This window comes from Pleurodeles waltl, chromosome 4_2, assembly GCF_031143425.1.
Source record: "Pleurodeles waltl isolate 20211129_DDA chromosome 4_2, aPleWal1.hap1.20221129, whole genome shotgun sequence".
In the NCBI taxonomy this organism is placed as follows: Eukaryota; Metazoa; Chordata; class Amphibia; order Caudata; family Salamandridae; genus Pleurodeles; species Pleurodeles waltl.
In genome coordinates, this window is record NC_090443.1 from 744,741,546 (window position 1) to 744,758,137 (window position 16,592).

The 16,592-nt window shown below is 43.0% G+C and overlaps 1 protein-coding gene across 1 annotated transcript in view; it reads left to right on the forward strand.

Moving 5' to 3' along the window:
• Positions 1-16,592, forward strand: part of LOC138293267 (pneumococcal serine-rich repeat protein-like) — a 335,396-nt gene that overhangs the window by 204,475 nt on the left and 114,329 nt on the right. The window contains exons 38-39 of the mRNA XM_069232401.1: positions 5,979-6,236; positions 11,497-11,757. Of these exons, the coding sequence (XP_069088502.1) occupies positions 5,979-6,236; positions 11,497-11,757 (519 nt within the window). The remainder of the gene's footprint in view (positions 1-5,978; positions 6,237-11,496; positions 11,758-16,592) is intronic.

The following is a 16,592-nucleotide window of genomic DNA, read 5'->3' on the forward strand; positions in this document are numbered from 1 at the left end:
GTCTCCCTAACAAATGATTGGGATTCTAAAACCTGTTGCGCACCCTGTTGAGATAGGTGCTGCCAGCTGAATGCTGGTACTGTGTTGCCAAGTATCACCTACGCCAATTGGTCACTGTCATAATCACTTGGCTTACTTCTGCTCACACCCCTAAATCATTTAAACCATATGCAGTGCATGCCTAAATTTATATACAATGACAGGGTAAAACCATATTTAAGTCCATTGTAAAATGCACCTTCTATGGGAGAAACACCCCACCGTTTTAATACATTTGTAGAGCCTACAACTCTACACTCAGTCCTCTGCACATGCTCCCTGTAAGAGATTAGGTGAGAAAGTCATCCTTTTTACCCTGATTACTCCCATTTTTTAAATAATAGTGGTGGTCACTGGCTCTGGACGTGCTCTGGGCCCTGCTAACCAGGCCCAGGGCCAGTGCTGTGTTCAAAGGGCATATGATAATTGGTGTAAATACAATTGGTTCAAACAACCTCCCTCTAAGTCCCTACTATATGATAGGGCATGTAGGTTTAGAGACCCCGGTGAATTTAATGCACTTAAATGTGCACTGCTGTAGTGTCTACTGTCATTTTAAAGCCAGTCCTGCCTTGCATGCTGGTTTTAAAATAAAAATATTACTAAATACATCCTCAGAATTACAAGTACTTCTAAAGTCTAAAACTACCTTTTTATAACAGATAGTTCACCTCTGAGGCCAGCCCTAGGTGCCCCAAGGGTAGGGTGTCTTGTTATAAAACGTAGGGACATTGTAAAAGATGCTTTATATGCCATGGTGAGGGAAAACTGCCAATTCCATTTTTCCCCAATGTACTGCTACTAGCTCCATGAGTTAACATGGGAAGGCGTTTTTTACACTTTAATAACGTCTAACTTTTGACAGGATTGAGCAAGAACAGCAATTCAAAGTATGAAAATAATAACTTGCCAAGGTTGGGTTTATTATAACTACTGTAGGAAAGTTGTTTTAGAACTTGCTTTCCTGAAGTTATCTAAAGCAGCCCTGTAGCAGCCTCTTCTGATTGGCCAGTCTTTGATAACCTGAGTAAAGCAGCTCCCTGTTTAGGTGTGAAGAGGCCTGGGGCTGAAACAGTAGAGAGATCTGGTGGGTGGAGATCTGCTGCCTGAGGATGCCAGGACAGGAAGTGGGCTTCAAAGGGAGAAGCGCAGATAGTAGAGGAACCAGGCCCACCCCTACTTCCTGCACCCACAGCCAGATTAGGAGAGGGGTTGTAAGGGGAGTGTAGGGAAAGATTAGCCACATCTGAGGGGTGGGTTAGGCAGACCTGAACTCCAAGGAGAGATTTTCTCCATTTTGATTTTTATGGAAATGTGCATTCTGGGAATGAAATATGCCACACTTCCCAAGTGGTCATAACAGGGGGTGGCAAATTGAACCCCATTGGTTGAGGGTACCCCCCTCTTGCCAGCCAAGAATCTGGCATAAATATGGGAGAGCTGCACTGCAACTCAGATCCCGCTTGGAAACTTCTGAAGAAGGACTACCCTACTGACCCCTTGGAATGCACAAAGAGTGGACTGCACTCAGAAGGACTGCACATGCTGCACTCTCAAGGCTTCACAAAAGAGGACATTACCTCTCTTAAAAGATCAAGGAGTGGACTCCCTGTTCAGCAACAGGAAGAAAAGTGCTGGAAGACGTCACCTGCATCAACTACCACAGGACAAACCCAGCTGACCAGCTTCACCTGAACTTTACTTGGATTGACTGGGTGCATTGTGGGAACTGTAGTCCTCAAACCCATAGAGGCAAATTACAGCTTCTGGACCCTGGCTGGTGTTGTGGACCCCTTAAGACCCACAAAGGACCTTTAAGAAGAAGTTCTGAAAGTGTGGGAACTTTTGGACAGCTTTTTGAAAATAACTCCAGAAGACCAGCTCCTCGTCAAGAGTCAAGCTGCCGAGATTGAGCCGTAACTCAACCTCAATCCACTTCTTTGTCCCTCTGGACGCTCCAGAGCTCTTCGATGATGAAGTCAAGGCCTCCAGGGGTTCACCAAGGCATCGCACTAATTGCGAAGGTAAAAACATGATCGGCCCCAACCACTCGATGTATCTGGCCCTCACTCCATTGAGGTTGGCCTGAAACTATGACTTGGTCCCGTTCTAGATAGCCGCAGCTGGCACTTTTCACTTTTAGGCACTAGAAAGCACATTTTTGCTTTTAATCTTCAATACATATGTCCTGTTTCTAATATTGGATCTTTGTTGTTCTTGTGTCATTTTAAAGTAAAAAAATATTCTCTATTTTTAACAATTGGTGTTGGATTTTTATTTTGTGTTGTGTCTTACTTATTTACTGTTTTGGTGATATTAACTGCTTTACACACCTGTCTCCTTAGTTAAGCCTGACTGCTCATCAGCCAAGCTACCAAGGGTTGAGCAGGGATTAATTTATTGAGACTTAACTGAAATTTATTTGTGATTGTGGTGTGCTAGACCTGACAGCATTAGGGTGGTCATCCCACAACTTTTTGCCTGCCTCCCTCCACTCTTCTGACACTGTTTTTGCTGGTTTTATGAATCTGCACATTTTACCACTACTAACCAGTGATAAAGTGCATATGCTCTCTCCCTTAAACATGGTAACATTGGTTCATTCCCAATTGGCCTATTTGATTTACTTGTAAGTCCCTAGTAAAGTGCACTACATGTGCCCGTGGCCTGTAAATTGAATACTACTAGTGGGCCTGCAGCACTAGATGTGCCACCCACATGCCCTTTAACCATGTCCGAGGCCTGCCATTGCAAGGGCTGTGTGTGCAGTTTCACTGCCATTTTGACTTGACATTTAAAAGTACTCACCAAGCCCTAAACTCCCCTTTTTCCACATCTAAGTCACCCCTAATGTAGGCCCTAGGTAACCCATAGGGCAGGGTGATATGTAGAGTAAAGGCAGGACATATACATATGTGTTTTGTATGTCCTGGTAGTTGAAAACTCCTAAATTCATTTTCCACTAAAGTGAGGCCTGCTCCTTTCATAGGATAGCATTAGGACTACCCTCATATAATGTTTGAGTGGTAAATTCTGGCCAAAAAGGGGTAACCAGGTCATATTTAGTATGGCCAGAATGGTAACAGAAAATCCTGCTTATTGGTGAGGTTGGATTTTATGTTACTATTTAAGAAATGCCACTTTTAGAAAGTGAGCATTTCTCTGCACTTAAAATCCATCTGTGCCTGTCTCCAACCAACGTTTTGGCTAACTTGGTTGACAGCTTCCTTGTGCATTTCACCCAGACAACCACAAATGCAGGACACTCAGTCACACCTGCACTCATCTGCATACTGAATGGGTCATCCTGGGCTGGAAGGGTGGAGAGCCTGACATTTACATTTCAAAGGCTAGTGGCCTGCCCTCACACAATGGACTGCCAAACCCCCTGTACTGAAAAGGGAACTTGTGCACTTCAAAACCACTCTTTGAGGTCTCCACAACTTCAAAGGCATTTTTGGGTATATAAATTGGGTCCCTGACCCCACCAACTCAGACACTTCTGGACCTGAACCTGCAACCTGGCAAGAGGAACTGCCTGGCTGCCCAAAGGACTCATCTTGACTGTTTTGCTGAGAAGGGCTGCTGCCCTGTGTTGCCCAGCTGCCGTCTGACTTTGCTGAGAAGAGCTCTCCAAGGGCTTGGATTGAGCTTGCCTCCTGTTTTCTGAAGTCTCAAGGACAAAAAGACTTCATCTCTTCAGGAAACTCCTTGTGCGCCGAATATCGAAGCACAGCCTGGTGGAAACAACGCACACCCTGCCTTGCAACAAGAAAATCCCCGCACAGCCGAACTGGAACAACACAGCCCGACTTCCTGTGTGAGGATTCGATGCAGCACCTGCCTTGCAACAGAAAATTTGTTGCACAGCCCTACCGGCTTCAACGCACAGCCTAACTGGAATGATGCAGCCAATTGAAAATCGACGCAGAGCCTCCCGTGCAACTGAAAATTCGACACATCGCTACACCAGATCGACGCAACACCTGTGACTTGTTCCAGCGCACCCAGGATTTCCCTGCATTGTCCCTGGGCGTCAAAAAGATCCCCATATCACAATGAGGAACCAAGACTGCGCACCAAAAAACGACGCAAAGCCCCTTGCAGCGTGGAAAGAAACAACGGATTGTTTTTTCTACATCAGAAAATCCAACACACACCCTATTTTTTCATGCATCTCCTCTGCAGTCTCCGTGCATGTTATTTTTTACGTAAACCAGGTACTTTGTGTAACCAAGAGCCAACTGTTGATTTTTAAGATTTAAGACTCTTTTTAAACTTGCAAAAGTGATATCTCAACTTGTGCTTATTGAATCTTTATCGTTTTGACCTTATTTATATTCAGATGAATATCAACTATTTTTCTAAACCTGTGTGGTGTATTTTATTTTTGTGGTGGTTTCACTGTGTTACTGTATGATTTATTGCACAAATACTTCACACATTGCCTTCTAAGTTAAGCCTGACTGCTCAGTGCCAAGCTACCAGAGGGTGGGCATAGGATAATGTGGATTGTGCGTGACTTACTCTGACTAGGATTGTGGTCCCTACTTGGACAAAGGTGTATACCTCTGCCAACTAGAGACCCCATTTCTAACATGGTGTTATTACTAGTTGTGGGTAGATACCTGCACCTACTAATAAACCACCTTCCAACAGTACCCACCTGAGGTACTAACCACAGTCCTTCTCAGGGTGAACCCTCAAAGTCGCTAACTTAACCTGAGCTCACCCCTTGTAGCTATGGCAGAGAGCAGAGAGGCTTGGCTTAGAGGCAGTGTGTAAATTATTTATGCAGTACTAAAACAGTAGTAAAGTTGTAATGCAAAGCTAGGGGAGGAGGGATTGTAGTGGCTTACCCTGGGAATTCTAAACTATAAATTAACCTTTGCAACTTATTTACAAGTTTGCGTTCTTTCATGCCTACTTAACCCAGCTACAAGTGACTGAGTGGTTTCTTGCTATTTGGTGCTAATTTGACATTCTAATTGCTCATTAGTTCTTAGCAACCCTCACATGAACTTCTGTACCAAAGGTTCTGCCAACTACTGTGAGGCCAAAACTAATTTGATGAGGGTCTGGGCAGAGTCCTGCACCGCTCCTCTTGCCCACAGAGCACCTTGATGGGCGCAAATTCTCCCGTGTGGGAAGGAAAGAGGATAGTCAGAGTGATTTTTTGTGAGTTGTGCTGGTTGCTGTCATCGACAGCCAGTCACCTCCTAAAGTGGCTAGAAAGCCACAGAAAGTGTTTTTTGCTCTTACACGTCCTGAAAGTGATAGGAGAAGTGTAGGCAGACTATATAAAGCTCACAAACTCTTTCAGTTCCAAAACAGATAGTGCAAGCTTCGTTTAATAAAGTTTGCGCATGCGCTCACACAATGCCGCACATATAAAATAGTAAGCAGAATGATACAAGTGTCTGCGTTGCAGTATGTTGGTGCTCTTGCAAAAGTTTAGTAAATGAAGGTCTGAAAGCGCGACCTGGGCGCTGCCTAGTGAATGAGCACAGCGGTACACGCCTAGTGCGTGGCACCTTTGGCCAAGCCGGTGACGGGCAAAGTGCGCTGTATGGTATGTAGTGTGATGAAAATTAAACAAATGCTAACGAAATGACTAACCTTCCCAAAATTAAAGCCTTAATCCGTTTTCGCAAGTGCCCCCCTGTCTTTGTGCTTGTTGATAATTTGACAAACTTGTTTGATGCGTGGAAAAAATGAGGGAGGGTAGTTTCCTGTATTCTCATTTCACTCCATAGTGTACATATCTTATTAGCTATATAAAAAAAGTATGACAAATGAGCGGTTTGACAATGTGATTACACCGGAGAACTTAGAGGTTTAAAACGAGCATAAATGTACATAGTTAAAAAAAACTGTTGGAGGAAAAGGTTAATTTGAAGGAGCTAATGTGCTATTTTCTATTTTCTTTTTGATTTCAGCTCCGTGTGTTCCACAGAATGTGGGCCACGCCGACTCCTGCGGCAGTGATGTGGCTATCCATTGGGACGACAGTGAAGGGAGTCTTTCGTACACGGTGACAGCCCGTAGTAGCAATGGAGCCCTGACTTCCTGTAATGCCACAAGCAGATCCTGTCACCTCGTCGACCTGCCGTGTGGAGAATTCTTCCAGGCCACCATTCTAGCGTCAAACGACTTATGCAGTACCTCTACCAGCCCTGCTCTGGAATTTAACACCGGTATGCACATCTCCCTGGCAGTGCCCTTTCCTGTCAAAAGCGCATAGCTATTCGTATCTGGCATGGTGTCATTTAAACACAGGAACTCCGGCACAGAGCGCCTTGTTATGTTTGGCAAAGTTATTTTCTTAAAAAGGGAATTTCCACCTAGAGCGTGTTTGGGTAATGAACGGCCCAGAATAGAAAAAGTTAGCTCTTGGAAGCTGCCATCTTTCTCCAGGTCTGCTATTCTCATACTTAGTTTCACTGGGAAAGAGAACCATGATTCTTTATAACTTTCTGTGGAGCACTCAGGCAAATGCCAAAGTCCGCTCTGATTCAAGAAAAGGAAGCACATTTGTGTAAATGTTTCACTTCCAACGCACCGCTTCCTGACTGAGATGCTCGTTTGTTGTTAAATACATTTTTGCGCAGCTTTGGTCCCCTCTTGAGTGCATGGATCTAGTGAGCAATTTTGGAGGGTGAGTCGTGTCGTGTCCTGTTTGTTGAATGATGTACTCGATTGGGTTGAACATGCTGTCCCTCCCGGTAATGGCATGATGTCGTGCTGGTGACCTGATTGACGTTTGCAGTTACTGAATGAAGTTGTGCATGAATGGTTCTCTTCCGTGGCCCCTGCTAACAGGTTGCACCCCATGTAGTACAACGTGGTATTGAGTGTGGGTTCCTGCCCTGGCCCTTTGTGCACCCCAATTCCCGATTTCACATGTATTTTCAGTCTGTTGTAATTTTCTGAAGCAAATCCTGTGTGATGAACTTTAATGATGGGATTTTTACGTGGGATCTGGGTTCACGTTGGCATTCGTGTATGCCTGTACAGTTTGTTTCTTGTGATTTCGGTTCCTTTCTGTCTGCTGGTCTGTGATTGTCCTTTTAATGGAGCAGCGTTTTGTATATACTAGTGCGCTGCCTTACTCTCTGTAGTTAAGTTTTTTTCTAGATGCTTTCATGTTTGCCTAACTCTGCCACATATGGTTGAGAAGATTATCTGATTTAGATGGCTTCGTAGAAGTACATTTGAGTGTGAATGTATGTGTGGGTGTGTGCACGGATGTGTGACCCTGTGTGCGCCATAATCGAAGGTACTTTATAGTTTAGGTACTTTATTTGCTAATACTTTATGTGGACTTTGTTATTTTTTCTTTTTTTCTTGGAGATGGATTTTTGACTTTACAAATGTGTTGGCACATTTTTTTATCAGGCCCCATAATGTAGTCTATGTAAAATGTGAGTTAATTACAAAATTAACTATACATATATTCTGACTCTGAAGTGCAAAAAAGAACCTGCACACCCAGAGATGGCATTTTAGTTGCCAATTCTGGAGAAAATGATTAATGTTTAGTGGTGCACTATGTGCATCCCCCCACGGGTAATCCCACAAATTATATAAGGGATTCACAGCATTTTGGAATGCCAACACCTTATGTCATATGCAAATTCTTCTTTACATCACCCCCAAAGAAAAAAAGCTACAAAAATAATCTCGCCTATTGTCCTTGATTTTCATAATATAAAAAGTAGTAAAGCATTTGCATAGATTCATATTATAGGACATATTTACCAGTGTTGCGTTGCACTTGAGCTACGCAAAGGGGGGCGCAAGAGCAACACAACACCAAGGTAAGATTTATCAAGCATCACAAGGCCACTTTTCATGTCCCTGAGTGGCTTTATAAATCTAAAGTAACACAACGTAGCGCAAATCACTGTATTGCATCACTCTACCCCAAGAAGGCATTCCATGGGTGGAGAATTGGTGTGCCCACACATCCACCCATGAATGTTGACATATTCCCAAATTTACTATTACTGGAAGACCTGCAAATGTTTCAAAATGCTACACCTTCACAAGTGAGGAGTAACGAGGAGAAATATCTGTATATCTCCTCATTTTTTCCTCTTTCAATGTGTGCTTCATTTTACAGCACACATAGAAAGAGGAAAATGCCTCAGGATTATTTTTGTGAGGGAAGATGCCCCTTCCTGCACATAAAAATCCTGTCTACAACGCAGGCACCGTTGCACCACAGCGCAAGAATGCCTTCGGAGACACTAGGAAGCCAAAAGGGTGCCGGCACATGGAAAGGTCAGAAATGCACTGAACTATGTCAAATACAGCATCATTCTGCCCTTTCCCCTTCACGTAGCACAGCATGGAAAGATAGCTTGCTGTGTTGCATGAAAAACTGATACCCCATAGAGTGCAGGAATTGCGTCATTTGGTGAATCACACATATAATGATTGTGTGTGTATGTAACTAAGTGTGAGGTATGTGCACATAGTGTATATAAGGCTTGCATACATCCCGTGTGTGTAAATTCAGGTAGGAACTGCAAGTGAGCATACCTATGGGAGTGTCAGTGAAAGGGTAGGAATATGCAATGCCATGTATGCCACCTGCAGAGGAGTGGTGTACAGGACATTCACAAACATTTAGCAATGCACTTCATAAAACTTATCACAGCACTTAAGTTACCTTTGAACGTGTGTGCTGAAAGTTGTGCAGAAATGTGGGTAATTGTTTCAGTTTTTTTTAGAAGTGGTGCTGCTTGTGAAAAAAATCAATAATTATGCAGAAAGATATAACATAAAAAACATATTAGAATTGCACAAGATGCCTAAAGCTACGCTTGGGTAAAATGGTCATTACAACAACAGGGCAATGTGTGTATTGTGTATCTTACACAAATGGAGGGTGAGGAAAATGAATGTAAATTATAATTGTATGTAAATACTATACGTACGTAGATACCCATCTTAGAACATGTGCATCTTATGCATGAGTTTGAAGGGAATGTCAATGGTTAGCCAAACATCATAACCTGCGCACACGACTAAGGCTTGTTTACATGAATCAGCCATTCTTAGAAACACCCATAGGGTCAGTTACAAGACACTGAATTATCTGCTTAATTTTCTTTTAATACAGATTGGGGAGGTTAAAGACTATCAGGATAAGAACTGTGCGATCAGAATGGACTGTATGCTATGTTTACAAGCCCTGGAGCCTTTAATGCATATATTCTGTCAATGCAGGTTTTCGCATTTAGAGAGGAGTTATTGGGTGAGATCAGTGCTTGATTTGTAAAAAAAATATATATATATATATATATATATATATATATATATATATATATATACACGTTCCAGGCAGTGCTTAATTTGTAAATAAAAAGGTGCTGGTCCCCAAAGCCCTCTTCTTAAACTCGCGGCTGCTGTAATTAAATGTGAGAACACGGAATACTGAGGCGGCGTAATCCGGAAGCCATCTCGGGCCTCATCAATCAACATAAAGCCACTACCTGCCCCTTCAGTTCACTCTTGCAGCTTTCTGCTCTCCCCCTTTGTGCCGCTTTTTCATTTTTCCCTTCCTCCGTCTGTCCCATTTGTGTCTTTTGTTCGCAGCAAATGCTTGAGGCAGAAGAATAAGCCCCGGCCCTCAAAAATAAGTGCCGGTGCTCAGCACCGGAAACAACAAGCACAAATTAAGCACTGGTTCCAGGGTCCTTGTCAGGAGGCCACTGCAGCGTGCACCACCCATTGCCCCTGCCAGCGCTGCCAATGTCATGCCAACACAACCACTGACCATCACACTCCTACAAGTGTGACAATTCAGAATATTCTTTGCCCCATAGCTATAAGAAGAATGGCCTGGATAGCAGGTATTAGTCATTTTGAATGTGTATTTAATTAGGAAACACATGTTGTTGTACTCAAAATTAGACAGACAGCGCCACCATGTGGCAGACTGTCATAAGAGCCGGTGTTGTCAATCAAGGGCCTGATTTAGAGTTTGGCTTCAGGGAATACTACATCACAAAAGTGATGGATATCCCGTCTGCCAAATTGCAATTCCATTATATCCTATGGGGATCATATTTCGGCAGACGGGATACCTGTCACGTTTGTGACTGAGTATTCCATCCGCAAATTCTAAATCAGGCCCTAAGTGTTGGTGCCAAGCACCGGAAACCACCAGCTCAAATTAAGCACTGGCTGAGATCCGATTTCATTACATACGCAGTTTGTACATGTAAGGATGCAGTTTATTTTCTGTCTGGTTTCTGACAAGCCTAAAGTCAGAGAAGGTCAGTTTTTAGATGTGGCAATGAGGAATGCTTAACCAGCAAAGTGGTCAGATGAACATTTATTTGCCCTTTAGATATGATTTTAGTACACAACTTAGGTTTACGTGAATGTATTTAAACTCCGTTTTAATGAGATGGAACTATTGTTCAGATTTTATAATAATCACACCAATAAAATACTTTCTGGTTCTGATTCTATAAGTATATTCTCTTTCGCTTGGGAATCAACCCCAATACGTTTCACAGCTTAAAATCAACGCTATCACCGTCCTCAACAAGTTAGAATCCGCTCCCTCAGTGGCACACTCTTACAGCCCGTGTTGTCATGACGGATGTAATAATATGTGTCCCTTTTCCCTGATTACCTTAAAGCAGTGATACACTGTTTGCAATATAATAAACGTAGCTGTCGCCTTTTTGAAAAAGGGTAAATAGCAAAATAGTCGAAGCAAAATAGAGAACAGTGTAACACACTAACATTTCAAGAATTAAACGAGGACCTGTTTTAGGCCTCAAAAAGGTGAAGCAAGGCAGGACAGGTGCTATAAAAACTTTTCACGTGCCGACCTTGACAATTACAACTGAAAAACTGGTCAAAATCGCAAAAACTGTGAGAATAAAACATGTAAGGAAGACGTCACAACGTATAGCAATGTAATGACCATGAACTGGAGGAGGAAGGTGGAAAATGAGGTTTATGTGGCATGTGTTGACTAAGTAACAACATAGTTAAAACCCGCTTGTAAGGCCACTCCCTATGGGTCATTAATCCACCGCTCAGGAAAAACACAATTTTCTAACAAATATATTGGACCTGATTCACAAAGAATTGGCTGCTTTATTCAGGATGTGCGGCTGCCCATAGGGCAGCGCGTTATCAGAAAGTTTGAACCCGGCGCATCTAGTTAAAGGTGCGCTGCAGCGCAAACAAGGACCATGAACCCTTTGTGTAATATGGCCCCGGATGTTCAATTGAAGGAAAGCTATTTTCTCTATGGAGGGGCCCCTTTCCCCAAGCCCCTAACAAATTTGGAGATGATCTGTTCACCTTCTCAATCTCCAAGGGGAATGACACCAACCATTTTGCTGTAGTAAAGGGGTTGGAAAGAACTATACACCTGCAAATACAATGTAGCTTTTAACAGTGGTATTTTTTTTTTTATTCTAGTACCTTGCACGCCACATAATCTTTCTGCTTATACTGAGTGCAACAGTGATGTTGCAACGTTATTGTGGGAACCAAGCCCTGGTGCCCTACTCTACAGAGCTACCGCAGTGTCAGCAGAGGGAAACTCGACAACCTGCAGCTCAGACAACGCAACCTGTGAAGTCAGTGGTCTGCTCTGCGGCCAGACCTACGCCATTGAAATTACTGCTACAAACGAGAACTGCGAGGCCGTGTCAAGCGCATCTTACGAGCTTCAAACAGGTAACGTGGGATACAGTTATGTGTTCAAAAAGTATGTTGGGTAAAATAAATTAGCACTTTATAAGACAGATTTACTAATATTTCAGGCAAGACAGTGCAGCAATCAAAGTTGCTGTGTTGCGTGAAAGGGAGACGAGAGGACAGTGCAATATCTACGAAGATACAGGCGCTGCTTTTGTTAGGCTGCCAAGCCCCATGCGCTACACTGTTGCATTAGGATCCAAGGGATGTCTAGCATAAGTTTTGTACTAGAATGGTACACTTCCAGTACAAAATACAATGCTTAAAACTAGATTAAAACTTATTATCTGTGCATGTCTGCTGTATTACACAGCACACATGCACAGCTAGAAAAGTTGGTAGAGAAGAAGTATTTTCTCCAACATTATGCCTGCCTGGAGAAGGCATACATTTTGGACTCAAAGCCCTGTCTACTTTCTTAACATATAGGCCTTGTGCCAAAAATTGTGGGTGGTTGAATGGGCATACCCATGTACCATTCATAGCATGCCCCCTTGACACCAAGTAGCACATACCATAGCTCTACTTAGCATTTCTTTAATGCTATTTTCCAGTAAATTAAATCCCAGTTCTTCACGTTTGCATCACATCACAATGAAGAGACATAGGGCCTAATTCAGAGTTTAGCAGAGGGGGTTACTCCATCACAAATGTGACAGAAATCCTGCCCAGCGTTTTACGATCCCATTATAGCCTATGGAGATCATAATACAGCGGATGGTATATACATCACGTTTGTGGCAGAGTAACCCCACTGATGAACTCTAATATATATCTATAACACATATACATATGTATTCAGCTGTTACAGTCATCAGTGATGTACTTTCTTGGATAATTAGTGCATGGTGAGGGCATAAGCTATAATCACCTTAGGGCACGAGTTATAGGTACTTAAAATAAATCTAACTATAACAGCTGAATTTCTGTGTCGTTGTGCATGTAAATTGAACCTAATTATAACATACTTGTAACCTTTGTTTTTTTAGTGCATTTCTAAGGTTTTTTTAAATTCTATTTCCTAACTATAATGTTGATGTAACCTTTGTTTTTTTATGTGAATTTCTAGGGTTTTTAGCATTAAGTAAGATGCCCATTGCAATGCACAGAAGGTGGACGCAGGACCAGCTCCAAAAATTTCCTTATTTACTGCAGTATCCTCACTAGAAAATCCTTAAAATTTTTCCTCAGAGATAATCTTGATTTCATTAAGGACAACATAGGCTAACATTATGCAATACACCTTTTATTGCTGCCCCAACATGCAGCCCTTTAAATAACTTAAATACATCATAAAGAAAACATTCCAGAATAGAATATTTAACATCATATAACTCCATGTCACCAAGCATCTTCCACTTTAAGCTGTGAGGAAGCAGACAATGCCACCTTGAGTTGGCTGGACAGTATTCCTAAAGCAAATTATGTGAAAGAACAAGAAAAATAATTGGTGAACTCGAAAGAATCTATTAAGCAATTTACCTTAAATGAAAAAAATACAGAGTTAGTGTAGCATCAAAGCATATTAAACATGCATTTCAACTACAGAAATGTGATGAAAAACATGGGAGTTGTGGTTGTGATAATGTTAGTCTCCGTTGTCCTTAATGAAATCAAGATTCTCTCTGTATGCTAATTGGAGAATCGTCATTTTTTACAGGACCAGAGGATACCATTATGCAAGTCTAATGCTACACCACTCACATGTTACACTGACTTAGGATAAAAAGTTGCAAAAGTGCTAGCACTTGACCAATCAGCTGCTTTCATAATGTCTTCAAATGTGCCACCTGCCCAGACACATTACTAACCATTGCACCCACAGAAGAGTGAGCCCCAAATTCAGAGAAGTCTATTACTGCTTCAGACATAACAGCCCTCACCCAACATGAAATGGTAGCTGTTGTAGCTATGTATGATTTAACTTGGGAAATTAACAGTTGATCCTCACCATCTGTTCTGAATTCCAGCATTGTTTCTTCATAAACTCCTATACAACTTACTACACAAAAGTCCCTGCATTCATTAAATATGGGTAAAATATTTTTTCAGACATTGTTTTGGTCCTTTTCCAAATCTCAATATAGACCCTGTCTGGGGTATCAAATCTACTAGAAACATCTAGTGCCTTAACATTTGACACTCTTCTGAAGGAAATTAGGCACAGTAAAGTTGCCAGCTCTAAGGAAATCTTTGTCCTAGAAAGATAGGTATTGTCAGGCCATGACACAAATAGGCTGAATACACGATTTACATTCCAAAGAAAATCATACTTATCCCTAGGTGGGTGCCTAAGCTTGATTCCTTTCATCACTCTGTGTATCAAGGGGTCACTACCAATAGCATAATCATTCACCAAGGAATGACCGGCCCAAATACCAGCTCTTTAACAATTGACAGTTCTATAGGAGAGACCTGTTCTGAACAACTGTCCCCAGAAGTTTGCCACTTCTAATAAAGGAGCCTCCATGGGATTCAAATTCCTCTCCATGCTAAACCACTTTCTCCATACTCCTGTGTATCTTTTCCTGGTACCTGGTTCCCACGATTCTTCCAAAAGTACTTTAGCCTCTCCTGAAAAGCCACATATCTTCCGGATCTCCTGAAATCTTCCAGACAGGAAGGTTCACGTTTGGTTTCCTTCTAAAACCAAAGGATGCTCCTCACCTTCCTGTCCTTCCAAAAGACCCAAAGTCCCTGGGATCATACAGGGAACCTTTACAGCTTGTTCTATTATGCCCGGGAAGCAATCTTGTGATCTCCAGAAAATAGTCACTAGAACAATGCTGCAACGCTCCCTCCGGACTTTCAGCAACACTCTCTGGATTAGTGCCAAGGGTGGGGGGAGCATATCAAATCTCTCCCTTCCAAGTCTGTAGTAAGGCATCTACTGCCAGTGCTTTGGGATCTGGTCTCTGACTGTAAAATTGCTCTACCTGAAAAGTCAGTCCGCTGGAATGGTCCCCATAGGTTCTGAATCTTTTGGAAATATACTGTGTTAGACTTGGCATCCTTGGCGTGGTCTCCCCTAACTTTTTGCCTCTGCTTCCCAGGTTGTTGATGTGTGCTGGACTCTGTTTTTGCTGTTTTTTGATACTCTGGGCACTTTACCACTGCTAACCAGTGCTAAAGTGCAAGTGCTCCTATGTAAAATGTATGTGTAAATTGGCGTATCCATGATTGGCTTTTTTGATTTTCTAGTAAGTCCCCAGAGGGGCACAGGGCCTATAAATCTAATTCTACTATTGGGCCTGCAGCACTGGTTGTGCCACCCACATAAGCAGCCCTGTAAACACGGCTCAGACCTGTGTCTGTGTGTGCAGTTTTAAACTGACATTTTTTCTTGGCAAATGTTCCCACAGGCCAGGCCTAAAACTTCCCTTTTTATACATGTAAGGCATCCCTAGGGTAGGCCCTAGGTAGCTCCATGTGGAGGGTACAGTTTGGGACAAGGTGGGACATGTACTGATGTACGTTACATGTCCTAAGAGTGAAATACTGCTAAACTCAGTCTTCACTGTTGCAAGGCCTATCTCTCTCATTGGTTAACATGGGGGCTGCCTTTAAATAACTTTAAAGTGCAGATTCCCCTTAAGAGCAGATAGTAATATGGAGTGTAGGGTCTCTGAACTTACAATTTAAAAATACAAAGTTGATTTTTAGATTGTTAGTTTGAAAATGCCATTTTTAGAAATTAGGCATTTTCTTGCTTAAACCATTCTGTGACTCTGCCTGTTTGTGGATTCCCTGCATGAGTCAGTTTGACAGTTAGGTTGTTTTCACCTCTCCTCTAGACAGTGGCACAAAGGGAGCTGGGGTGTAGCTTGCATATCCTGGTGAGCCATCTGTGCTAGGAGGGGATGGAGGAGTGGTCACTCATACCTGAAAGGACTGTGCCTGCCCTCACACAATGCAGTCTCCAACTCCCTGGTGTGTGTCTGGGGCCTGGCCTGGGCAAGGCAGGATCTGGTGAACAACAGAGACTTTCCTTCGAAGTAGGCCTACTTCAAAGGCAGAAAGGGGTATACGTTTTTTGACCCAGAACCCCTGAAAATCAGATCACTTCTGGATTCAAGAGGTACCTTTGCCAAAGAGAAGAGATGAAGAGCTGAGGAGAAGTGCTGCCCCTGCCTCGTGACTGAGCTTTCTGGGACTATCCTGCAGTTGCTGCTTCTGCCTGTGAAAGGGAACAAAGACTGGACTTTGTTGTGCATTCCTGCTTGTGAAGAATCTCCAAGGGCTTGAGTTGACCGTGCCTTCTGTTTTGAAGTCTCAGGGCCATCAAAGACTTCCTCTGCTGACATCTGGACTCTCTGCTGAGACTCCTGCCAAGTGGTGACCTCTCCAGTCCCTGGGCCCTTGAAAGGTGAAGTTGGCAGACAAGGGCTGAAAATCCACACACAGAACGCCATGCGGGGACATTTATGATGCACCATCTGCAATGTGGCTGATAAACGACGCACAGCCCGCTTCGTAGACACTCCACCTGCTTCGTGACTGGGAGATCGATGCATCTCAGCTGGAGAAACAACACTCAACACCTGCATGTGGCTGCTGATAATGACGCAAACCCCATGCAATGCAGTTTTTTAACACAGTGCAACAGGATTTTCCACGCGTCAAAGACAACCCGACCTGCGCGGAAACCGAGTGGGCCCCGTGGGGAAATCAACGCATTGCTCTCTTTCAGAACTGACCAGATAGGAAAACGACGCACGGGCCTCCATTGCGAGGAAGGAATCGACACATCCCTGCCTTTTCCGATGCACGCTCACCTGTGTGGCTTTATGTTTTATGCTAACTAGGTACTTTGT